Source organism: Notolabrus celidotus, chromosome 7 (genome assembly GCF_009762535.1).
Source record: "Notolabrus celidotus isolate fNotCel1 chromosome 7, fNotCel1.pri, whole genome shotgun sequence".
In the NCBI taxonomy this organism is placed as follows: Eukaryota; Metazoa; Chordata; class Actinopteri; order Labriformes; family Labridae; genus Notolabrus; species Notolabrus celidotus.
Genome location: NC_048278.1, coordinates 22,810,332 through 22,835,037, shown reverse-complemented (window position 1 = coordinate 22,835,037; position 24,706 = coordinate 22,810,332). Strand labels below are relative to the sequence as shown.

The 24,706-nt window shown below is 38.8% G+C and overlaps 3 protein-coding genes across 5 annotated transcripts; 1 reads left to right on the top strand and 2 right to left on the bottom strand.

Moving 5' to 3' along the window:
- Positions 1-45: 45 nt before the first annotated feature.
- LOC117816642 (pre-mRNA-splicing factor ATP-dependent RNA helicase DHX15) lies at positions 46-9,299 on the bottom strand. The gene is made up of 14 exons (XM_034689003.1): positions 9,144-9,299; positions 6,759-7,101; positions 6,446-6,639; positions 6,169-6,328; positions 5,551-5,769; positions 5,298-5,465; positions 4,155-4,241; positions 3,861-4,010; positions 3,661-3,769; positions 3,381-3,572; positions 2,035-2,157; positions 853-1,043; positions 591-760; positions 46-485 (listed from the first exon to the last, which is right to left on the bottom strand). Exons 1-14 carry the CDS (start codon positions 9,206-9,208, stop codon positions 368-370), a joined length of 2,289 nt encoding a protein of 762 aa, XP_034544894.1. The 5' UTR covers positions 9,209-9,299; the 3' UTR covers positions 46-367.
- Positions 8,825-16,166, top strand: LOC117816645 (extracellular superoxide dismutase [Cu-Zn]-like). Of its 2 annotated transcripts, none has more exons than XM_034689006.1 (2): positions 8,825-8,996; positions 14,855-16,166. In XM_034689006.1, the coding sequence occupies exons 1-2, from the start codon at positions 8,902-8,904 to the stop codon at positions 15,474-15,476; spliced, it is 717 nt and encodes a 238-aa protein (XP_034544897.1). In that variant the 5' UTR covers positions 8,825-8,901; the 3' UTR covers positions 15,477-16,166. The 2 variants fall into 2 exon arrangements, with proteins under 2 accessions (XP_034544897.1, XP_034544898.1); XM_034689007.1 differs by lacking the exon at positions 8,825-8,996 and adding an exon at positions 13,295-13,578.
- A 117-nt stretch (positions 16,167-16,283) lies between these two features.
- Positions 16,284-23,986, bottom strand: LOC117816643 (coiled-coil domain-containing protein 149-like). Of its 2 annotated transcripts, XM_034689004.1 has the most exons (13): positions 23,747-23,986; positions 21,566-21,727; positions 21,403-21,441; positions 20,469-20,576; positions 20,260-20,376; positions 19,685-19,857; positions 18,716-18,788; positions 18,531-18,615; positions 18,252-18,399; positions 18,085-18,161; positions 17,939-17,974; positions 17,709-17,774; positions 16,284-17,620 (listed from the first exon to the last, which is right to left on the bottom strand). In XM_034689004.1, the coding sequence occupies exons 1-13, from the start codon at positions 23,795-23,797 to the stop codon at positions 17,064-17,066; spliced, it is 1,692 nt and encodes a 563-aa protein (XP_034544895.1). In that variant the 5' UTR covers positions 23,798-23,986; the 3' UTR covers positions 16,284-17,063. The 2 variants fall into 2 exon arrangements, with proteins under 2 accessions (XP_034544895.1, XP_034544896.1); XM_034689005.1 differs by lacking the exon at positions 17,939-17,974.
- Between the last annotated feature and the right edge of the window lie 720 nt (positions 23,987-24,706).

Below are 24,706 nucleotides of genomic sequence, written 5' to 3'. Positions count from 1 at the left end.
TAATGATATAATGGTGGAATTTAATAATTATTCTGTACACAGAAATTAAGTCAAAGCTCCTTTATTAAAGAAACAGAGCAAGCACATTTTTTAATTACTCAGCAATCCCCTAAAGGAAAGTCAATCACATCTAAATGACGTTTCTGATATTCCTTTTGAAAATCTTCATAGCCAGGTCTAATATTTAACGCTGATATTTCATCTGACATTACACTTAGTTACAGAATTAACATTGATGGGGGGAAAAAAAGAAACAAAAAGCAAACAAATATAAAAATCAAAAGCAAATTTGAAACATGAAATACAATGATACATAATCTAAAACTATAGTACGCAACTGTTTTCCAGGACACTTGTTGGCTATTGTTCAGTACTGGGAATACTCCTTGCTGTCTAGTTTGGCAATGATTCGCTCCAACTGTCGTTTAGCTTCACATTGTGGGAAGTTACCCATTTCATAGTACTGAGGCGCAATCTTCACCAGCCTGCAGAGAAAACATAGAGAAGGTTGTACGAGATTAGCAACAATCAAAGATCAATTTAATAATCTATCATATGAGCATACTCATGTTATAATTCTGGAAACCTACCACTCTGGTTTGATGTCTGTGCAAGTGCGGATGTAGTTTTTGGTGGTCAAGACAAACTCATTGTACAGCACCCACTCAGGTTTGTGGTCCAGGACTGTGGACGGGTGCAGTTGGACCACTTGGTTGTCTTTGACCGTGAGGTAATGACCTGTGCGCTCCAAATGAGCCACCTGGAGGATGAATGACAAAAAGAAAAATGTGAGGTATAAAAATGCGTGTCTACAATCACCTCTGAGATATTTACAACCACACGTGTGCTTACCTGCATGAAGAAGCCGGTGCAGAGCGCTCGGCGGATGTTGATGTAGTAATCTCTGCTGGTGAACTCTGTGCTCCGGCGGGGCAGGTTGAAGCGGTCCATGATCCTGGACAGCTGCTGCCGCACGTTGTCAGCAGACATCAATGAGCGGTAGTTTACAAAGTTGTCGTAGCACCACTGGTTAGACTCGTGGTCTGGAGGGATTATAAACAAAACAGAAATCACACATACAGTTAAATGTTCAGATTTACAGGGTGAAATAATTTTCATCAAGCTAAACCATGAGCTACAACTCCTAATTAGGGTTGCAAAATTCTGGGAATTTTCAAAGTTGGAAACTTTCCATGGGAATTTATGGGAACAAACAGGAATAAACCAGGAATTTACTAAATTGAAGGTTGGCTCTTAATAGGGAACTTGAATATAGTTGGAGAAAATATATTTTAGCATAATCCTGACTAAAACAACCAGATTTTATGCAAGTACAGTTGAATATCTATGCTATTCCTCAATCACATATACATAGCACACTGCTTACTGCAGGGCTATTGAGACCACCTCCTACATGCACTGTGCATTCCTCCATCACATGCACAGATTATTTCTAGAATCCTGGACCACACTTTTGAGCCCAGAGCACAAGAATATTGAAGCCACTCATTTGAGCCTGTGGACTACACAAAGTTAAGTAAGTTTTGATGATATTATGTGGTAATATAATTAACAAATTTGATGTATGGTACTAATGTTTAACTTACAAATATCAATGGGTTGGGTCAGGGGAATGAGTAATATTCAACTCAACATTCACGTTTTTGTTCTTCAATGCAAGAATTGATTGTTCAATAAAATATTGAACACTTGATAAAGTTCTACTTAAAAATACATCTGTTTTAATTGTATTATTTTGGATGGATGTCTGCTTATAACAAAACAAATATTTATGCTTGGATATGATACCTTTCCATTAAATTACCCTCAATTTCCCTGTTAATTTCCATAAATTCCCATAATTCCCATAAATTCCAATAATTCCTATGGAAAGTCTCCAATTCGTAATATTTCAAAAATTCCCCATCTTAACTTCACAAGGAAATTTACCGGAAATGTTCCAACCCTTTGCAACCCTACTCCTAATACTATTTCTGTCTAGATCTGCATCTAGAGGGATAAGATGATGCTCACTTTGTTTGAAGGCGTGGTAGACGTTGAGCAGCGTCAAGTGGTCCCCGTCGATGTGAGCAAACCTCATCTTGGACTCGTCTGCTGCCTTCTTAGCCTCCGTGGGGCGGACAAAACACTGTGGGACTAAACAAGGTTGGTATGGGCCCCAACAAAGCCGCCCATAGGGATGAGTCAAACATTCACAGAAAAATGGAGCAAAGCCTATGATGCTAGGGCACTGGACACTGCGCTGGGACAGGGCAGGACCACAAGCTCTATCAAAGGGGGAGGGGGGGGCTGCCGTCTTTTCTCATGGTCATTCCCAACTGTTATCGCTATTAGCTTGTAGAGAGGGGCAGTCATTTAACCACATCTGTAAAACAAGAGTTTTCACACAACTATAAAATGTTAGGGACATTAGCAATGATCTTACAAGAATCACAAATGTCTGAGAATTTATAGTCAGCAGATGATTCTAACACTTCAAATCTTAACATAATAACAGGTTATGATGATCTGTAAAACAAATCCTGATAAATAAATTCAATGCAAAAACTGATATTATAAGCATGATGAATATGTTAAATTTAAGTGGTGCCTGCCCTATCCACATGCTTGGTTGGTGAAATTGAATACGTATACTGTTCATATCATGGACTTCATTAAGGTGAGAGATTTAACATTGTACTGGATTCTCAGGGGTGAAAGGCAACCATTCTGAAACTACATTTATGGGTTAAAAAGGCTTTCACTGTGGATTTGTTTATATTGGGGCTGCATGACTACGACCAATCAAGCATGCAGAAAAAAATTGTATTTAAAATAATTAGTAATTAAAAAACGATGTTGTAGTTCTGTATTCCCATAGGAAAAATTAAAATCCTTTCCTGAAATAAGCCTCTGTTTAACTTCAAAATATATTATGTGTTGTAAGAACGCCCTGAGACACCATGTGTTGAAGAGAAGACAGTAAAAACTCTTTGGTAATAAACCTCAGTGTGCTCCATTTTTGATAAGCTTCACACAAGCACCTATATTTGTGCTTTTAAAAAATATAAAACGCCTTTTTTTTTAATGTTTTGACCAAATGTGAGAAAGTGGCCAAAAGTTTAATAGTAATTTGAGACCATCTGGTTTAGACCAAAATTCAACACTCTGTTGTAATACATTTTGCAATCATTTTAAATATCGTATTAAACCTGTATAACAGTTTGCTCCTTTTTCATTACATTTATTAAAAATCGATGTACACAAGTCAAACTCTAAGTAGAACACTTTTCCAACACTTCCTCTCAGTATCGTGTTTAACCATAAAACACTCTGCCTATAGAAGGCAAGGAAGATGTCAGCCCAGTCCTGGGCATTACCTGACAGCATGGCAGTAATGGAAAGGATCTCGTTAGAGCAGTTAAACTCGCAGCTGGCAATGACCATCTTGGCCAGCTGGGGGTCCAGAGGGAACTCGGCCATCATGGAGCCCAGCTCCGTCAGGTCTCCGTCATCATTCAGAGCAGCCAGGTAATTCAGCAGCTCGAGGGCCCTCATCAGTGTCTCAGGAGCTGCAGAGGCGTAATGGCAGAGATTAATGTCGAAGTAGAGATTGATTTATGTATTGTTGTTCAGTCAAACTAATGCAGGCTAACTCACCTGGTGGATCCATGAAGTCAAAGTGCACAAGGTCATCGATGCCAAGCTTCTTCAGCTGCAGCACAACAGATCCCAAGTTTGACCGAAGAATCTCAGGGTATGTGTTGTCCTGTAGGGGGAGAGGGTTACGGTGTCAGTACGCATAAAAAAATGAATGTGCAAGGAATATCTGTATCTATTACAAGACACCCAGCACTTGCCTGCATTTCTGTTTTGTAGGCCTTCTCTGTGTAGAGGCGGAAACATTTCCCTGGTCGAGTTCTGCCAGCTCGTCCCGCCCTCTGCTGGGCAGAGGCTTTACTGATGGCCGTGACGAGCAGAGACTCCACTCTGATACGGGGATTGTAAACCTGGGCACAGATTAGAGAGCAGGTTTGAGTGAAACTGTATCTGCTTTGAAACAAACAAGTTTAACACAGGCAAGAAGCAACACATCACATGTCGAGTAAATGCAATAAAAAAAAATCAAGTGATGCAAGTTTCACTTCACTCACCTTTTGTTTTGCAAATCCAGGATCAATGACAAACACCACACCATCAATTGTCAGAGAGGTCTCAGCAATGTTTGTCGAAACCACAACCTGAAGATAAAGCAATACATCATTAAATTCTAATATGGTTAAGATAACAGATGCAAAATACATTTCATAATGCTAATCTTTATACAAGTTATGAGTCATAATTTAATATCATTGGTAGCTCACTCTCTAGCCAATGGGAGATGAGCTGACAGACACCTATTTACTTGTTTTATGTGATTTATATCATTTTTATCTGGTGTAATCATAGACTCAGACCTTAATTTCAGCAGCCACATTAAGACCATCACAAAGTCTGCCTACTATCACCTTAAGAATATATCAAGGATTAAAGGTCTCAGCAGGATGCAGAAAAACTCATCCATGCATTTATCTTTAGCAGACTAGACTACTGTAACGGGGTCTTTACAGGACTCCCTAAAAAGTCCATCAGACAGCTGCAGCTCATACAGAATGCTGCTGCTCCAGTCCTAACAAGGACCAAAAAAGTAGACCACATCACCACAAATCCTGCTGATGGTTTATAAAGCACTGAATGGTTTAGGCCCAAAATACATGGCTGATCTGCTTCTACTTTATGAACCACCTCGACCTCTGAGGTCATCAGGTACTGGTCTGCTTTCAGTCCCAAGAGTCAGAACGAAACATGGTGAAGCAGAGTTTAGTCATTATGCACCACATGTCTGGAACACACTCCCCGAAAGCTGTAGGTCTGCTCCAACTCTCACCTCTTTTAAATCAAAGACTAAGACTTTTTTATTTACCTCTGCCTTCCTATCTTAGCTCATTTTAACTCACTTTAAATTAAAATTTTAATGTAATTTTTAATATATTTATAATTTTCCTTTTCTTTTCTGTTTTATTATATTTGTCATTTTAATTGTGTTCTTTTATGCCTGTCGGAATGTCTCCAATGCTTTTAATGTTTTAATGTAAAGCACATTGAGTTGCCCTCATGTATGAAATGCGCTATACAAATAAAGCTGCCTTGCCTTGCCTTACCAGACACCTGAATTTCCCCCTTCAGGGATGAATAAAGTACATTCTATTCTATCTCTTTCCTGCTGAAATCTACCCATTTAATAACTTTGAATGTACCTTTCTTCCTATTGCACCATTGGGTTTTCTTGGAGGAGGGGGCTCGAAGATCCTTTGCTGCTGCTGTGGTGGCAATGTGGAGTACAGTGGAATGATTTTGATGTCTCCAACTTCAGGTCCAAGATCGTCTACCTCACGCTTAATCCGTTTGCAGGCCTCGTCGATTTCCTGTGAGACAAATTTACTTTAAGTGTGCTGATGAAACAGAACCATCAGATCATACTGAACCTTTATACAGAACCAAAATTCTTACCTCTTGACCAGTTAGAAACAGAAGGCAGTCTCCCTCATCTTCCTCACACATGTGAATCTGGATTACTGTGCGGATCGCTGCCTCTAGGTAGTCTCTCTCTGGTTCAGGGGTGTAAAAAATCTCTACAGGATGTGTGCGCCCAGGAATGGTCAAGAGGGGGCAGTTGTCAAAGTACACTTGGAACTTTCCAGCATCCAGTGTGGCACTCATGACGATCACCTGTGAAGGAGGGAAAAAAACTTTACTTAATATTTTGTTTAATAGTGCTGATAAATCATTTTGAATCATTTATTTTATTAACTGAGAAATAGTTTGGTCCTTATTTTGGTGTTTATCGTGGACAGATGGTTGATTACTTAGATATTTCTAAGGAAATATCAAATATTGTTTCAAGTTCTTGGAGTGAAAATTGGATTTATATGTGTATCATCCGTCTCCGTTTTGCATAATGATACATTTTGTCATAACTGACTTTGAGTATTAAGAAAAGCGCTAAATAAAGCCTATGATTTACTATTATTATTCTTATTATCCTGTGGCATTTATCAAAAATAAACTAAAATAAAAAGAGAGCTAGTATTAAAGAAATCACTTCACATAAAAACTGTTCACAAATACCTTTAGGTCTGGTCTTTGACGGACCACTTCCTTAAGGACTCCCATCAGGATATCTGTGGCCAGAGTTCTTTCGTGGGCCTCATCGAGAATGATCACTCCATATCGTTCCAGCAGCGGGTCATTCATAGCCTCTCGTAGCAACATACCATCAGTCATGTACCTAAGGAAAGTGCAGACAGGCTTTATTAGACTAAATATGTGGGATGACCCAATCAGACAGATTACTCTGTGCCCATAAAAAGCGGGTCTTGTCCATTAGCAGACCTTGATCACTCACTTTAGAATAGTCTTGGCGGAGCTGCAGTCCTCAAATCGGATGGAGTAGCCCACTTCCTGTCCAAGCATGACGTCCATTTCGTCTGCCACTCTTTGAGCCACGCTCATAGCAGCCACTCTCCTGGGCTGAGTGCAGGCTACTGCCCGCTTAGGGCCCGGCTGGCCCCTCACCATGTCCACACACCACTGTGGGATCTGTAGGTCGAAGCAAAAATTAAAATGTACCTAGATACATTGGTTTTTAGGACACAGCATCACCTTTGTAACGGTTACACAAGCTAGAAAGTCACCAATTGATTTGATGCATGTCAGACCTGAGTTGTTTTTCCGGAGCCCGTCTCTCCAACAAGCACGAAGCTCTGATGGCGTGTAATGATATCACTGAAGCTTTCCTTGTACTCCCACACTGGGAGCTGTAACCTCTTCTTCAGGATCTCGTAGAAGCGAGGCGTGTGGGGCAAGTTGGTGAAGGGGTTGATCTGCTGGTGCATGGCCATCTGCTTCAAAGGCACCAAGCCTGGAACGACCCCCATGCTGTTAGATGGTGCAACAGCAGGCTTTGACTCTCTTTCACGGTCTCTGTCCCTGTCCCGGTCCCTGTCTCGCTCCCTGTCCCTGGAGCGGTCCTCGCGGTCTCTATCACGGTCCCTTTCTCTCCTGTCAACAAGGAAAGGCAGCATAAGCATACATGGTAAGTTCTGCTGTAAAAACTGATAGAATCTAGAACTATTATGTGGCCCTGTTTGTAGGATGAATAACAGAGATTGGACTGTTTTTGACTGAAGGACTGTTTCTGGTGTGTACAGATTTATTTGATCCATATATTTAGGCAGCAGAGTGATAACAGCAGAACTTTACAGTTTTGTGTTCATAATTATGATTATGATGTTGAAGTGGACACTGTTTACAAGTCAACAACTGTTAATTGACTTGATTCTTGAACGACAGAGGCTGGGTTTCAACCTGCCCTCCAGTCTTCTAAATTGAGCATGGCTTTTTAAGGGAGAAATTGGTATTGATATTTAAAAGTAAGAACAAAGACCCACGGTGAGGCAGCTTTTTATCATCAAGGCCCACACCTGTGGAACACCCACAGGGCTGCACAGAGCATAAAAATCTTAAAGGCAAACTGAAGACATACCATTTGAGTCTCGCTTTTAACTGAGTTTTATTCTTAACAGTTTTATTTATTTATTCATATATTATCTAGTTCAAATTTTAGTCACTTTTATTCTACTTTGTTTATTTATTTGAAGCTTCAACTTCAAAGAAGTTTCAACATCTTATTTTACCTTCCAGTGTTTCCTCATCAAGATATCATGAGAGCATTTCCTCAGTTCGTTCAGGAACTTCCTTTTTTTATTTATTTGTATTGTTTTTATTACTATTGTTGCATATATCATGTTCTAAACCTTAGGATTGGGGGGTTGGTTTGGGGTCAGGGCTGGGATCTTTTTCTTAATTTATTCTATTTTAGTTTTTTTCTTTTATGTGCAGCACTTTATGTTACAATTTCATTTTATGAAAGAGCATCATAAAGAGAGTCTGATGGAAAAAACTATGACAGTGAATTTTATGCCCCTAGGCTGTGGAACTCTTTGCCACTGGACATCAGAGCGGCGAGCTCTCTGGGTGTTTTTAAAAGTAAACTTAAGACTTACCTTTTTAATCTAGCTTTTAATTTGGAGTAGTTTATTTTAACCCTGGACTGCATTATTATTATTATTATTATTATTATTATTATTATTATTATTATTATTTGTATTATTTTAATCATTATTATCTAAACCATTGTTTTAACATGTATTTATCTTATGTATTTCTTGAGTTCATCTGATCTCGTTAACTCCACCTTATTTTTAACTTTTCCTTCCACTCTTACTTATTCTATTTATTTTACTGTGTTGATTTTCTTTTCTTTTTGAAGTATTTCTTTTTTTGTAATCATGCCTTTTATAATTTTACCATTGCTGTTGTTTCCTGACTGTTACTCTGTGAAGCACTTTGGGCTGCATGTTTTTATGTATGAAAGGTGCTATATAAATAAAGTTGAGTTGAATTCAAAATATTGCCATTAAATTTAATATGCATGGGTATTGTCGTGTATCTTATTACCTGTTATTCTAAATTTAGTGGACGAAACTTTATCTAGCTTGCATTTAAAACTGGCAAGTGCATGAAGTGATTAAAGCTAACCATAATAAAGCTGTCTTACTGAGTTATATATCCCTTTAAAGTTCCAGCTAGCACGAATCTAACCGCGATACAAAGCGCGAGTGTTTGTGGGCATATTCAAACGGCGTGCTTTGCCGTGATATATTAGAAGACACACCAGTCTTAAAATCTCTGTAGCACCCGGTTAGCCCTAAAACAACTTGGGCTAGCTAACATCATGCTTAGTTCAGGTTAGCCCACACGTGCCTCAGCGTTGAGCTAACGTTAGAAGCTTGTTAGCGGATGCCCTGTGGAAGGTTATTGGCACACTATAGCCCACCTCAAACAATGAATTTCTGGTATAAAGGGCAACATTCGGGTGTGATTGAGTTGCTAAGATGAGAACTTCAGTATGTACACCTCTCGTTGTATTTTGTCTGTTTATTGTACATGGTGGCTACTAGCCAAAAATAACGTACAACGGCTAACAGCTAGCTTTGCTTTGCTGGTTATCGCGATCACAATAGTTTCCGAAATCGACCTACCCTTCAGATCTCTTCTTGTTGGAGGAATAGTCATCGCCCAAATCAAGGCGATGCCTTTTCGACATCTTTGGATAAAAATGAAGCTTGCCTTTAATCTATTAACGCGGACACAGTTCTACCGGGCGATATGGACCGCTGTTGGTTTCCGGTGCTTGTGTTTTCCTCCTTTCAAATGAATGCGGAGGAGGCTGAGGACATCACAACACTGACACCTGGTGGTCTGGAGTGTGTCAGTTATTACAGGGTGCTGGTCACCTTTTGAATCATCTGTACATTTGCAGTTTCTTTCAAGCCAACAAACAAAACTAAAGTCAATCCAGAAACGACCCAAAAAGCTTCATATGGACTACCTGTCTAAAGCCAAAGCACTAGGAATTCTGCAAGACGGCAATAAAGAAGCAACACAAGAACTTTTAAAGTTGACAGGTTTTCAAATTAATGTTTGTATCATGATGTGAAATTTTTCTTGATAAACACTAAAAGTTCAGAAGACACAAAAGAGGACACAAGATCAAAATTATAAAATTGTACAGAAAAGGCAAAATTTGGTGCATAAAATTGTTCAAAAATAATTATTGTATTCTAAAAATGTTGTCTGCTGGACAGAAAAATCTTAAAAACAACATGAAAAAGAAGTGTGATGAAATCCAGATCGGGATCCTGCCATAGAAAAATAATGATACAGTATTTTTCCCACATTGCCCGACCCTACTGAAAAACATTTTCCTCCAGAAAAAGATAAAGTTTGCAAATGTTTACATGGCTTGTGGAGAACTGAGGACTTAGTTACTGTTTTGTTGAGAAAAAAAATAAATAATTGTTAGTAAATAGATATTTCATATATAATTTTTATGATTCCTAAGTCTCAGTAGGAGCCACTAGCCCTGAGGTATTCTGACAACATCAAATGTGGCCCTCTTTGAAAAAAGTTTGGACACCCCTGCTCCAGTTACTCACTACTTTAGCTTTGAAGTCAGCTCATTAATTTGTGGAGCAAACACACAGCAAATTTAACTCAGATCAGGCAGTTCATTGGGAGATGGTAATGATGGCTAACATTCTCCACCTGAGCACCCATGGCCATATCTTCAGCGTGTTTTAGAGGTTTTTGAAATGAAGAATGATACGTATCGTTTGAAATGTTCTCCTTGTTTCCCACTCTGCCCAAACACGCAAAAATTCACTGTCCAACCTGAGAGAGCGTGTCGAGCTACGTAACATTTGTTTAATTTCAGATGAACATTTCAAACTAAGTTGTCTGTGTTTTGAGTAACTTAGTTTCTGTTTTTATTCCATGGTATAGTTAGATATAGGTAGAGATATTTAAAAAAATACTTGAGTACTGAAGTATTTTCAAAAGCAAGTACTTCAGCACTTTAACTCAAGTAATAATTTGACTTTACAACTTTCACTTGTATTGGAGTAATATTTGACCTGGAGGATCTATACTTTGACTTAAGTAATGAAGACGTGTAATGTACGGAGCCCCTAGAGTGACAAGTGCAGAAATTTTTGGGGGGAAAGTATCTCGTGCGAACGAGATACTTTCTCGTGAGCACCAGATACTTTCTCGTGAGCACGAGATACTTTCTCGTACGCACGAGATACTTTCACGTGCGCACGAGATACCAAGTTAGCACTGGAGATCAACCAGTTTCGATCTAAAAATGACAGTACAGCAGTTAGTTGAGCTTTATTTCAACCTTGGGCTGCCTTGTATCTTGTTACATTTATATACGGACTGTTCAGTCTGCATTTACGAACTGTTTGTAATTTGTGAACCTCACTGCATTTGTGAATGGAATTTTTGAGACTGCAGGGCAATGTCTGTAACCAATCAGATGTCTCACTCCTATGCAGCCAATCATAGTGTAGATTCCAGGGTATGTGGTTGTGAAGCGATCCCTTTAGCCATGCCCGAGACCAGAGCGCACCGAGACCAGAGCGCACCGAGTGAATCAAAGTGAACTTATTTTTATTGATCAGATATTATCTGTGGTAATAATACTGTTAAATGTAGTCACTAGATGGCGCCCTTGATGTATTGTACTGTTCCTGTCAAAGGTTACACTGTGCGTGCAGATGTGACGTCATCACACAGTATTTGCGCCGTTATTTTAATGAAGAGGAGAGCAGGAGATTATGTTTTATGCCAGGATATTAATGATGAAACCTCCTGTACGGCCTCAATCAATATGTCAAAGTCTAAAGAGTAGAGACCGACTCAAGCGTTGCTTATTCTCCACAGCAAGAAGACAGCTGCGCACTGCAGTGCTTTACAAATACATTGAGCAATTTCCTAATCAGTGTTCTATTAGCTTTGATATACCAGCAGTGTAAACCCATTATGTTAACACTATGATGATGTTTTATGCTTGGTCCGGATTTGCTGAAGTCCGTTTTACACTGCTTACTATTTTTAGATAACCTTTGTTATTCAACTTTTTTGTTGCATTTATTCAGTGTTTCTTTGCTCACCACAAGTTAGCTAAAATTATATATAAGTAATACAAATCCAACAACAAGAAGAGAATATAAAAAATGCAAAAAAATAAATAAAAAATAAATAATTATAATAAACAGTACAAACAAAAAGGAAGAAAAACATAAGAAAACAAGGTAAATAAACAAAATAAATAAATAATATTAACAACAATAATAATATTAATAACAATAATAATATTAATAACAATAATAATAATAATTATTATTATTATTATTATATTATTATTATTATTATTATTATTATTTTAGATAACTTTAAAAAAATATTCTGGAAGACAGACCTCTCACAACCCCCATTGTATTTCGCGACCTCCCACAGGGTTCCGACCTACACTTTCTAGTAGTACCTGGAGTGCAAGTCCACAGGTTGCTTTTGTCGTTTAGCTCATTCTAAATTCCTGGACCTTTGCCACACAACTAAAGGAACACTAATTTTGCAAATTGGCATGCATATTTTTACCCTACAGACACTAACCATTTACAGTAAAGCGCTTTTTACAATGCCATGTTTCAGCTTTTGTGTTTCAAAAGTTAAAAATGCAGTGCCACTTTAGCAGCAGGACAGAGAAAAGTTGAAAAGGAAAACACCAACAACGAGCATTTCACATGAAGTTATGACTGTGGTTAAACACCGGGGGCCCGTTTCTGGAAGCAAGTTTAACAAACACAGAGCCAAAACCCGAACTCTAGGTTGAGGAACCCTGAGCTGTCAAACTCAGAGTGTTCGGTTTCAGAACAGGTTATAAGAATTATTTCAGTCAACTCTGAGTGAAGGTAACCCCGAGTGAAGCTTGTGCATGAGGATATAAAAAGCCCTCCTCAGTGGAACACAGATAACATGATTCACCATGGCAACAAGCGAAAAAAGCCCTCGATCCTCCTTCTTCTCCCCAGTGGAGTTGGAGTGTTTCACTATTTCAGTGGTTCACAAACTTTTTCTGTGGGCCCCCCTTTGTGGATGAAAATATTTCCATGCCCCAAAAAAGGGTGTTTCTAAAGCGAGATGTCAATCATCTGTTCTGACACCGACCCCCTCAGAGCAGTTTCAGACATTAAAATGACAGCAGAGAAGGTATCAGTGTTATTGTAGATGGTCTTGTTTGCTTTTGAGGGTCATAAAGAGGCATCAGTATCAGTTTCAGTCTGTTTCTCAGCCAGTTAAAAACTCATCATAGTGCCTTTAATTAGTTAAACATTTGTTTTAAGTTAATTCATTAATTAATTATTTCCTTTTTTATATAATTGATTTTTGAGGTGATGATATTTTGTGGTATTACAAAATGATAACTGATCACCTATGTGAAAATGTTACTCACTTTGACTTCCATCAAACAGGTCTTCAGTGCAAAATTCAACTCATGTCTGAGCCTGAGACCACAGACAGATTATTTTATAATCCTCTTTCTGTTCAGAACTCAGGAATGAGCTACACTGATATGTTTACCTGCCACTTCACTTCTATCACATATATACATAGTTGGCCTAGTAGCAATGCAGAGAAGTGGGTGTATTGTTTTTATTAATCCGTACCGTGCCCCCCATATGACTGCTTTCAGTCTGCGGGCTTCAATGTATGAGCAGGGGTAACTTTGGGTGAGGTGAAGCCAACCTGCCAGCGAGCAGGTTAGTTTCAGGGAGTATGTTGACCGGGTAACTGAGTCAGTGTTACGCTAAACTGGCTTTGAGAAACCGAAAAACCTCAGTTTCCCCCAATGGGTTTCACTCAACCTGCGTTCTGAAACGGGCCCCGGGTTGTAGAACTCTGCTCCTCCCTCAGAGAGCTACGCCCCCCGAGATTCTTTTATAGGACTTTCGGGAATCCATCCTCTCTCTTTGAACGATCCACACAGATCGCATAAAAGGAAAACTGCAAAGACATCGCAGATTTTGCATCGATTTGTTTTTTTCTGCTGACAATGCATCTTCATCGGTAAGTGGATTTATGTTGACACACGCAGGGCTAAAACTCTGTGGTTTTGGGGCTGTGCAACTTTGTTGCGAAAAATGCCACAACATCATCTTTGTTTATTTAAAGGACACCGTGTGCGCTACGTTATTTAATCACGTGTTGATTTTCGCTGTATACGCATAATGTTGTGTACCACATTTGAGTATGGTGATAAATAATAGATGAGGGAGTTTAATTCGCAGGAGAGCGTATAAGCCAAACCTTTGGGAAAATAAGTGACAGCTAATGTCACCTTCAAATAATGGGAGAGATACCGCAGGTCTTTTCTTCCTGCAGTGGTCAGACTATATAACCAATAATATATATATATATATATTACCTCTTTAATTTTAATTTTAATTTTAATTTTAATGGCACTATGATGAGTTTTTAACTGGCTGAGAAACAGACTGAAACTGATACTGATGCCTCTTTATGACCCTCAAAAGCAAACAAGACCATCTACAACAACACTGATACCTTCTCTGTTGTCATTTTAATGTCTAAAACTGCTCTGAGGGGGTAGTTGTCAGAACAGATGATTGACGTCTCGCTTCAAAAACACCCTTTTTTGGCTGTTTTCATTGCAAATAATCACATTGTGAGATAAGTCTAAATGTGAAAAGACAACAGGATGAGGTTATTGTCTGAAGACACTTATTTTGCATGTACAGGACAAGAGATAAGAGGTATCACTTTGTCCACAAGGGGGCGCCAGAATCATTACAAGCTAAAAGTTCCTCACAGCAGCTTTAATTGCTAATAACTTTTTAATAATTGTTCTTTATAGGCTCTTGTTTGCTTTATATATTTTTTTGCACTGTCTACTTTGCTGCTGTGACGCTTGAATTGCCCCATTGTGGGACGAGTAAAGTACTATCTGATCTTATCTTATCTTATCTTATCTAAAGCACTCAACTGTTTCAAACCATGTCTTGTTCATTTGACATGATACACTCATGTCAAATGTATAAGACATGGTTTGAAATAGTTGAGAAGACTTATGTTTCAAAATGAAATGTGAAATATATTTCACTTCAGTTGGTTAGTCTTAGTCTAAAAATAAGTATTTAAATAAAGCACTATCTTGTTTCCAATGATATTTTCTGTAATGAAAAGTGCAGGTCCTCTGTCTTGTTAAAACGTTTTCTTATAGTTCTGGTTTCTACTTTTACTTGATTACAAAAATATGGTCTCCATCACTGTACATTTACTTCATTTGTATTTTGAGAAAATTCTCTGCTTTAATGTATTTCAGAGCATCTAGCATATTGGGAGCAGCCCTGTTGGTTCTCATGGCAGGCCTTCAGCAAAGGGTCTCAGCCACCCCTAAGGAGGTCTTTGATAACAATGGCACCATGTTTGCAGCCTGTAAAATGAGACCCAGCAGCACTCTAGCTGAAGGTCTGCCCAAAGTGTCCGGCCAGGTGCTATTCAGGCAGGAATACCCTCAGGAGGTACTCCAAGTCCTCCTCAGGTTCAACGGCTTCCCCAAAGTGGGTGATTCAGAGCCAAGAGCGGTGCACATCCATCAGTACGGAGATCTGAGCCAGGGCTGTGACTCCACTGGAGGACACTACAACCCATTAGAAGTGCATCACCCTAACCACCCTGGAGACTTTGGTAGTTTTGTGTCTCAGCAAGGGAAAATCAGCACAATGATCGAGTCCAAGGCAACACTGTTTGGAGGGGATTCTGTGATTGGAAGAGCTGTGGTGATCCATGAAAAGATCGATGACATGGGGAATGGTGGAGACGCTGGGAGTCTGCTGCATGGAAACGCAGGCCGGAGACTTGGCTGCTGTATTATTGGGATCTCCTCCCCCAATATGTGGAAAATGCAGCATAAGCAGTACACCAGGAGTCTGAGGAAAAATTGATCCAACTACAGTGGCTCAGGTGAACTTATCAATGTATGTATGCATTCATTCATTTGTTGTACCCATAGATCAAACAGAGAACTAGCAGGGTGCCAACATTGCCGATGTGAACATGCTTGTATGCTGAACCTGGATTACATCAAGTTTCCATCTCTACTTTAACAGTAGCATTTTACTTCATTTCAGATCCTGATAGAATTGGACATTTCGACTCTATACTTAAAATGTTTTTTACCACTGACAATAAGCCATTATCTGAAAGTCTTTATTATTCAGAAATAAATACAGTCTCTATACATTTCCCACACATTCAATACTTAAGAGCTCTGTATTTTCTATGAAAGTTGATTTTTTTTTTCTCGCAAAAAAACATTAAAATATCTGTGCTGGTATGTTACATGTTGTTGCTTCACAACAGAAACGAACTAGTACTGTACATTTATTTTCAAACCTTTTTGATCAGCAGATTCTGAGAACATATATTATATATTCCAAATATGTTTGGAATCTGCCTGTCAAGGTAATGAAATTATAATTACGTGACAAAGTAATAATCAGGAATAAGTAGTGTGTTTTTATGCAGCATTTTGTAAAGCCTTGATTTTGTTTTGTTTTTATAATTAACATGTGAAAGAATGTGGAAGTGTCCAACAAAAATAAATCGTATGTTTAATGCAATAAAATATAGCTGCTTCTTAGTTCACATATCGTGTGGTGTATGTTTTTTGACATGGTAGTGTATAAATATTGTTTCATTGACAGCAAAACTGAAGAATAGAGGTAGAAAGTTAGAAGAGGAAAATTCTGTCAGTGTCAGAGCAACATTACATCTTTATGTTCATGGTCGACTGGTAGCAGTCATCACTCCATCCTTTATATTTGAGTTAATTTAGCCACATTCCTCTTCCATTTCTTTTTCTTTGTTACCTATAACAACAATCTTGTTTCTCCACTTTCCATTCACAAGTGAGCAGTTACTAACTTTGTGACAACTGTTTGAGATCAACCGTTTCCTGTTTTGACAGAAAACATGCCCAAAGCAGGGTCCTTTAATTTTCTGTCCCAGCCAGGAGTGGAAGAAGTGAGCAGGCTCTTACAACTTTAACTGCATGCCCATCAAACAATTTCCAGATTAACTTCAACACCAACAGTGACAATCCAGACGCTGTTGCACAACCTCACTTGTGCTCTAGTGTAAATGACGAACAGAGCTCTGTTGAAAACATCCCAGTAGAGTTGTGTCTATGTGCAGCATATTTACTGAAAGCTATAACAGAAGTTGCTCTGCTCTGATGTCTGAATACTTTGGGCCTGGTTTTATGGGTGGGACTACAAAAAGAAGAATGTGAGTGTTTTCAGCCAACAATGACTTTGAATTGATACTTGTTGATGCATATGTTGCATCACCTTCCCTACTTTTACAGTGGAGAATGATAAAAAAGAGTTCATGTGTATTGACAAAATATTCATGATAAATATTTCTTGGATTAATTTGAAGCTTTTTGTGATTTTTTTCATTATAAAAGCTCAGATTTTTTATTCACTTTAATAAAAATAATAATTTAGCATTATAATATATGGTCCATCCTATCCTTCCCTTTCTTGACCATCATAGACCTCTGCTGTCTGGTTTGACTCGACATCCTCCTGCTCTTCTGCAGAGCTCGCAGCAGCAGTGGACACATCGCTGCTGATGTTTCCCTCTATTAGAATATACTGAGTTTCAACAGTTTCCACCTCTTCCCCTGCTTCATCAAACTCACTCCGTCCTCTCCCTGATTCCTCCAGAGCTTCATGGGAAAGTCCTATCACATGGAGTGTGTTCTCATTTATCAGTTCTTGTGGGGAATCATGACATTCCTCCTCTTTTGATTCGTCACTCATCAAAGTTGGTAAAGTTGTGCTCTGTAACTGTTCAGTGTTATAACTCTCCTCTTCTGGTGTTTCTGTCTGGTTGCTGACCGGTTCTTCCTCAGCTGACAGGTTTGAGGAACTCTGTGGACACTCCGTCGTGATGGATGCTGATGTTGCCTTCTCTTTCAGCTCCTCTGCATCGTCTGACACCGCCAGAGGTTCACTCTCTCGGTTTGAGACTTCAGTGGAGCTCTGCTCATCAACTACTATGTTCTCAGAAACTTCATCACCTGTAAGAATAGAAGATTTACGATACCTTATCCCAACCACACACAGGCCAATAGATGGTGTGCACTAAACAAGTAGAGTCCAATTCACCTTCCAGTGCAGGCAACTCTGGAGACTCAGGTTGCTGAGGATTCAGGATGATGGAGTCTTTTCCTTCTAATAGGATGAAAAAATATAAGTTAACCTTCATGAAAGTGATAGAAATTGAGTCTCGGGCAACTTAAACTCTTTCGTGGATGTAATGACTTAATAGAATCATTAGGTTGATGGAAGAAGAAGAGTGTAAAATGTTAGATGAAATCACTTTGAGGCAAACATACTTCCATATATTCCCAGAGACACATTATAAGTCAGGCCTTCAGGCAGCAAGGAAAAAAGGACAGAGGAAAAGATTAATATGACAGTAAAGAGTCCAAAGAATTCAAGGTTCAATAAGATATTTATGAACATTTATTAAGATGTTCACCTGGCAGGCTCCACAGCCCTGACATTTCCAATGTTTTTAGTTTGGTCTCCAGCTCTGCGACTCGGTTTCCAAGAATCCTGTTGACAAAGGTGGCACAAATTCACGTGATCTCATCCAGCTTACTGAAATGTGTGGACATGAGTTTAAAATAAGAGATTGAGGAGTACTTGTTGATCTGGCGTTGGTGCTGAATCACCATGTTCTTCTCGTGGATGGTTTCCAGCAGAGCTGTGGCCAGAGACTTGAGGTCTGAGATTGACTGTGGAGTCACCGGCAGACTGCAGCCATTTTCTTCTGACAGCAACAATTCCTTCACTGCACACACAACATGAGTCATGAGTTAAAGTACAGATACCAGGTGCTGTATTCTGATTCAAGTTTGCATGTTGTTTGCTGATATTTGACATTCTCTAGTGTTTGGACTTTAATAACATGAACTTTCTGACCTTGTTTAGCAGACAGCACCCCAGTGAGCGCACTGCTGTTTGCTTTCCCACTGATCTTGGAGTTTTTTCGACACTCCAGGGCGCTCTGAAACCAGAGGGGGGCATTAAAAACACAAAACACATAACTCTAGAGGTGAAATACTTTTTTTTAAATCCTTATAGATGAATGAACAAAAGTTACTCACCTTGTACTTTGTCAGATTCTTTTTCAGCAAGTTGATTTCTTCTTGAAGCTGACCGAACCGTTCATGCAAATACCTGAAAAATTAGAAAAAGTCAAGATTCAGACAACATAAAACTTCATCAGTACTATCATCTGCTTCCATTGGAAATAATTTTTCAGTAATTTTATAGTCAAATCTAGATGTCATAATGCAACTTTTCACAGCAGGCTTGATTCAAACCACTCTGATATTGTTCCTTTAACTGTGGACATTTCTGCAGATGTTTTAAAACAAAAGACATAAGATAAGATAAGAGAGTCCTTTACTCGTCCCACAACGGGGAAATTCAAGTGTCACAGTAACAAAGTAGACAGTGCAAAAAATATAAAACAAACAAGAGCCTATAAAATATCAATTATTAAAAAGTTATTAGCAATTAAAATGAAAGAGGTAAAAAATAAGCATATCTACAACATATATAATATATATTATTGGTTATAGAGTCTGACCACTGCAGGAAGAAAAGACCTGCAGTATCTGTCCGTGAGACACCGCGGGGGAAGAAGTCTGTCACTGAACGAGCTACTTAGTGTTGTTATGGTCTCCTGGAGGGGGTGTGACGTGTTGTCCATCAGAGAAGATAGCTTTGCTATCATCCTCCTGTCAGCCACCACCTCCACAGGGTCCAGTGGGCAGCCCAGGACAGAGCTGGCCTTCTTCTGTTCAGCTTCTTCCTGTCAGCAGCAGAGATGCTGCTTCCCCAGCAGACCACTCCAAAGAAGATGGCTGTTGCCACCACAGAGTCAAAGAAGGACTTCAGAAGAGCCCCCTCCACACCAAAAGACCTGAGTCTCCTGAGCAGAAAGAGTCTGCTTTGTCCCTTCTTGTACAGCGCATTTGAGTTGTCTGACCAGTCCAGTTTATTGTTCAGGTGAGCACCCAGGTACTTGTAAGTAGTAGTCATGAATAAAATATCTTTTAGGAACTAACCTGTTCTCCATACAGAGTGCGTCTATGTCAACTATCCGAATGTCGTCATTGCCCACGATGTGGTTCATTTCCACGTTGAGACGATGAGCCTTCTGCTGAAACACATCCCGCTCCGCTCGAACGTCCTGCAGCTCGTCTGTAAGAGACTTCACGCTGTGTTCCAGAACCTCATTCTGCAGCGACACAACACACGACACGTGAGTCCATCCAAACTGATGTCATGTACTAATGCTATAGTTTGTTTGCTGGTTGTAGGATTGCTGTTTCATCCACTCAAATGCTCTGTCATTTTTGATTTTCATGTGAATTAAAAAGACTGAATGCATTTTTTAAATTTATATATTTGACTACTTTTCCCATAGTATTTTAAGTTGTTCAAACATACTGCTGCAATAAATAAATTTAAAATAGATCAAGTCATGTCCTCCTGTACTTGCAGTAGCTGTTCAGGAGACATATTGACTATGGAGGTTGAAAGTGCTCTTTAAAACAGAGCAAATTAAAACAATGAAAAATGCCAACTCAAAAATATCTGAATGGCCAAAACTACAGTACTTAAAGTGTCCTGTTCTCACCTGCTCTCCCGCTCTCTCTAATTGTTTGACCAGATCTTCTCGTTCATGTGCAGGAAAGTGTCGGGCGCCGACCTCCTCGTCTCCCAGCCGCTGTTTGGTGATTGTCATTCGTAGAAGCTGGTGAGACAAACAGAACCTGATACACATACAACAACCAAGACAAACATCCATTATGATACCCTGATTTGATGTAAAGGAACACATTGTACCTTGTTATCTCCCTGAGCTTCCAGCAGTCTTTGTTTCAGCTCCTTCACCTCTTCTGAAAGTTGACTGTTGTTTTCTCTGGAGTCTCTCAGCAGCTGGGCCAAATTCACCTGAAAGAGACATAAACATGAGGTCACATGCAAGTAATCACACAAGTTTAATTCAGCTATAGATGAACATACTGTATATAAGGAGGATTAACTCAAAGCTATGCAAAGCAAGATTTGTATGTAAAAAATCTCAAATTTTGTACACAGCATGATGAAAACATCTGGGTTATTTAATGGAATAAGTAATTTATGCAGTTGATCACTGTTCATTGAACACTGTTCTCACAGGCAGTGATTACTGATAGTGATTTGTATGTCTCTGATCAAAGCACAGCTCACATACCTCAATTGGGACACAGCTGGATTCACTTTGGCAGTCTTTAATTCTCTTCCTGCCTGAATATTTCATCTTATTTTTTTTCCCTAAGTTCTATTTGTTGGGCATTTTTGCCTTTAATGGATAGGACAGCTGAGGAGAGACGGGAAATGTGGGGAGTAGAGAGTTGGGGAGGACATGCAGAAAATGGTCTAGTTTTGAATTGAACCTGCAACCCCTGCGGCAAGAGCTATAGCCTCTGTATATGGGGCAAGCGCTTAGACCGCTAGGCCAACAGCGCCCCCATTTCTTCTTAATTTAAAGAAGATCAGACTAGAATTCTAGGTAGAGGTCTTCATATTCCGCTTACTTGGATCCTTTGTGTAAAGCTTTCAAATGCACTTTGTATATATATATAAGTATATATGTGTGTGTGTGTGTGTGTGTGTGTGTGTGTGTGTGTGTGTGTGTGTGTGTGTGTGTGTGTGTGTGTGTGTGTGTGTGTGTGTGTTTGTGTGTGTGTATGTAGCTCTTCAAACTGTATGCATTCATGTGAAAAAGTTCACTCACTTGATTCCTCTTCTCAGGAGGCAGAGAGGGATCTCCATCCTATTTGGAAAATACAGAAAATCATCACTAAATGTTGCATCTATGAAATTTGAAAGAAAACAATGGTAAATTAGTTATTTGTAAGCATAGGTAGGACTAGTTCAGCCCAAAAGATTTTTCTTACAATGAGTTCTCTGTACTTCTTCTTGAGTCCTTGGTGTCGCTCTCGGAGCTGGTTGGCCATTAGTCTGTACTGATCTCTCTCCTGCTGACAGGTGTCCAGCTCTTTAGACAGGATCAGGAGAGCCTCCTTCTTACTATCCAACTTCCGCTTACAAATCAGGAACTTCATAAAAGAAAACATAAGTCACAAGAAGATAAGAAGGAAAAGCATTATCAAAGGAATACTGACTGATTCAGAAGCGATAGGCAGTACTATCTTGTCGAGAAAGAAACTCTAAATTAATTTGACTGTTGAAGAAGACAGTAATGAAGCAGGGAGACAGATGTGTACAGAGATATTCAATATCCAATCTTAAATATTAGAAAAAAAGCAGCAGATCCTGACATCTGAAAAGCTGAAAAAGCTGAATATTGGAATGGAGATTGGTTGAAAAGATGATCAGTACTGTTTTCAGTTATTTTACATTTACCGAATCCTCAAAAATAATTAAGGAGCTGAATTATTGATAGTTGATCATACAAATTCAAAAATATTCAGTCTGCCTTTTATGTAGTAAGTCCTAACTTAATGATTTTTCTTATGTATAACTACTTTTGAAACTATCCTTGCTATTCATTTTATTCTGTCACTTTTTACTGTTGGATATTATTATTTATATTTTCATTTTAAGGTTATTGCACTACTTACCTTTCACTGTTTTATCATATATTGGTATTGCTGCTACTGATAATTAGGGATACACTAGAGAGTTGGTTCTAGAGAGTAACATCTGCCATTGGCAAATAATCAGTTTCAAAGAGATGTAAGTATCCATTGTTTCTCTGTTCAGTAGCATCAATTCAAGGCTGGCTCACTAGTCCACCCAACTGCTGATTCAGAGCAGAGTCTTTTTTATTGGGCTGCAGCAATCATAAACTCTGATGTGACATAAGAGGGCAACATGTGGGATTTTTTTTCATTGTCAAACATTACAGAAAATGTCCCCCACTGTAAGATTATTAAACTCTCTTAGAGAAAGTTCTACAACATTTAAATGTTAGACCTACTCCAGTGGCATTTTGAGAGCAGGGACTACTAGAAACAACTTAAATACATAGAGATTTGTGGCCCTGAAGTGGCCCTGAAGTGCAAATCACAACAGCAAATCAGAAAACACTACGACAAATTAGGAAACACTCAATCAGAAAACACTACAACATAACCAAACCAGAAGAAGTAGGTACTGTCGGCCGTAGTGTTTTCTGAATTGCCGTAGTGATTTGCACTTCAGGGCCACCGTAGTTTGTTGCATGTTAAGCACTTTGAGTTTCATTTTAATTTGTTTGAAAGGGGCTTTATAAATACATTTGATTGACTTAACTTGTGGCAAGTGGAATTTTAGATCATGCTGGTAGAATAAATGGCTGGTTAGCTTTTTTAAACTATAATAAAACATGAATGGTCATATACAAAGCTTATTATGCAATTCAGACTGATTATTACCCTTTTTACATATTCCTGATGGATCTGTAGCTGATTACCAACTCATTATTTCTCACAAGCTCTCATCTTTATGCCATCAGGCAGGAGGTACAGGTGCATGAAAACTAGGACAAATAGACTGAAAAACAGTTTCTACCCCACAGCCATCACTGCACTGAATGCTGATAAAACATAAATTCAGTACTGTGATATCTTGCCTAAGGGAATTGTGCAATGAATGTCCAATGTAAATGTATGTGTGGGGTGGTCTGTCTTGTGGGTTTCTGTGTTTTCTTAGCACTTTTTATATATATATATAATCTATTTGCACTGAAACAAGATTGCACTTAATTTCGTAGTACTTGTGACAATGACAATACAGATATTCTATTTTATTCTTTAATAATTTGTTATGACAAATAATCTGTTATAGTCAGAGCAAAGTCGATATAACTGGATTTGCACCTTATATGTCGTCACTTGGCATAAATGACTCCGGGCTATGCAGGTACAAAAACAAACACTTCCTTATCAACATTTCCTGTAAAGTAACACAGCTGCGATTTCATCCTGCTAGTTGCATGTTTTATCTGACTGTGGCTGCAAGCTGCACCCGACAATCCAGACAACGTGAAACGAAGCAGATTAACTGTATACATGCGTTTGGTGCACAGGCTCAGTGGAGGTTAGTGACTCCTGTGTTTTTCTCCACAGTCTCACCTCGTTTAGAAGACCCTGCCAGTCACTCTCGCTCCTCCTGGACGGATCCATCTCGGAGCACGCGACGAGGAGAAAGTACAGTTAATAATTAGAAAATGTGTGTTTTAAATATTTAAGACCAGGTTACTTCTTGGGGTCAGATTTAGAGACATTTTGCATCATCGCAACGGATTAGGTGAGCAGGAGACGCGATCTGCACCACTTCCGTTCGTCGGCCTGACGTCAGAGAATCGTCACGACGCATTTGGAAGCCCTTTATGTGTAGACGCTGTAGCTTCATTTATAGCCGTATATAACTAGGAACAGATAAAGGAACATTTTAATCACATAGGTCGTCATGAATATTTCATCCACACTAGTTTGCATTTATTGCCGCTGACATTCGATAAAATCTTTCTCAAAGTACCAAGATGGACGAGTTCAAGCTTTAGGTTTGTCTCTAATTACAGTTTTTCTTGATTGCTTACACACATTTTTTGAAAGCATGCCTCATACTCTCAGAACTCTACACACAAATCAAAAATCACACACACAATGGGCAAAACCCCTTAATTATCCTGCAAAAGGAAACTTTACATTCAAAACAATGTTATTTCTTCTCAAAATTATATTTTGTTTCCTAATGACACACACAAACCACAATATAAATAGACATTTATAAGAACCAGTTGAACACTGATGTGCTCAATGTAAAATGATGAATTGAAAACACTTTCTCCATTCATCATAATGACTTAGGCCTGTTTTTGTTCAGTGTTACCCTTACCACAGACAGTACATACATAAGTGTGTTGTAAAATATTTTAGAATATTGTTTTTATACTCTAAACACACAAATACACGGTCACAAATATATTTTATTTTTCACAAAAAAACAATGTACACAGTGTACATCCCAACCAACACAAAGGTGCACATACAGTGGTCTACACACAAAACAACAGAAGAATTGCCTGTATA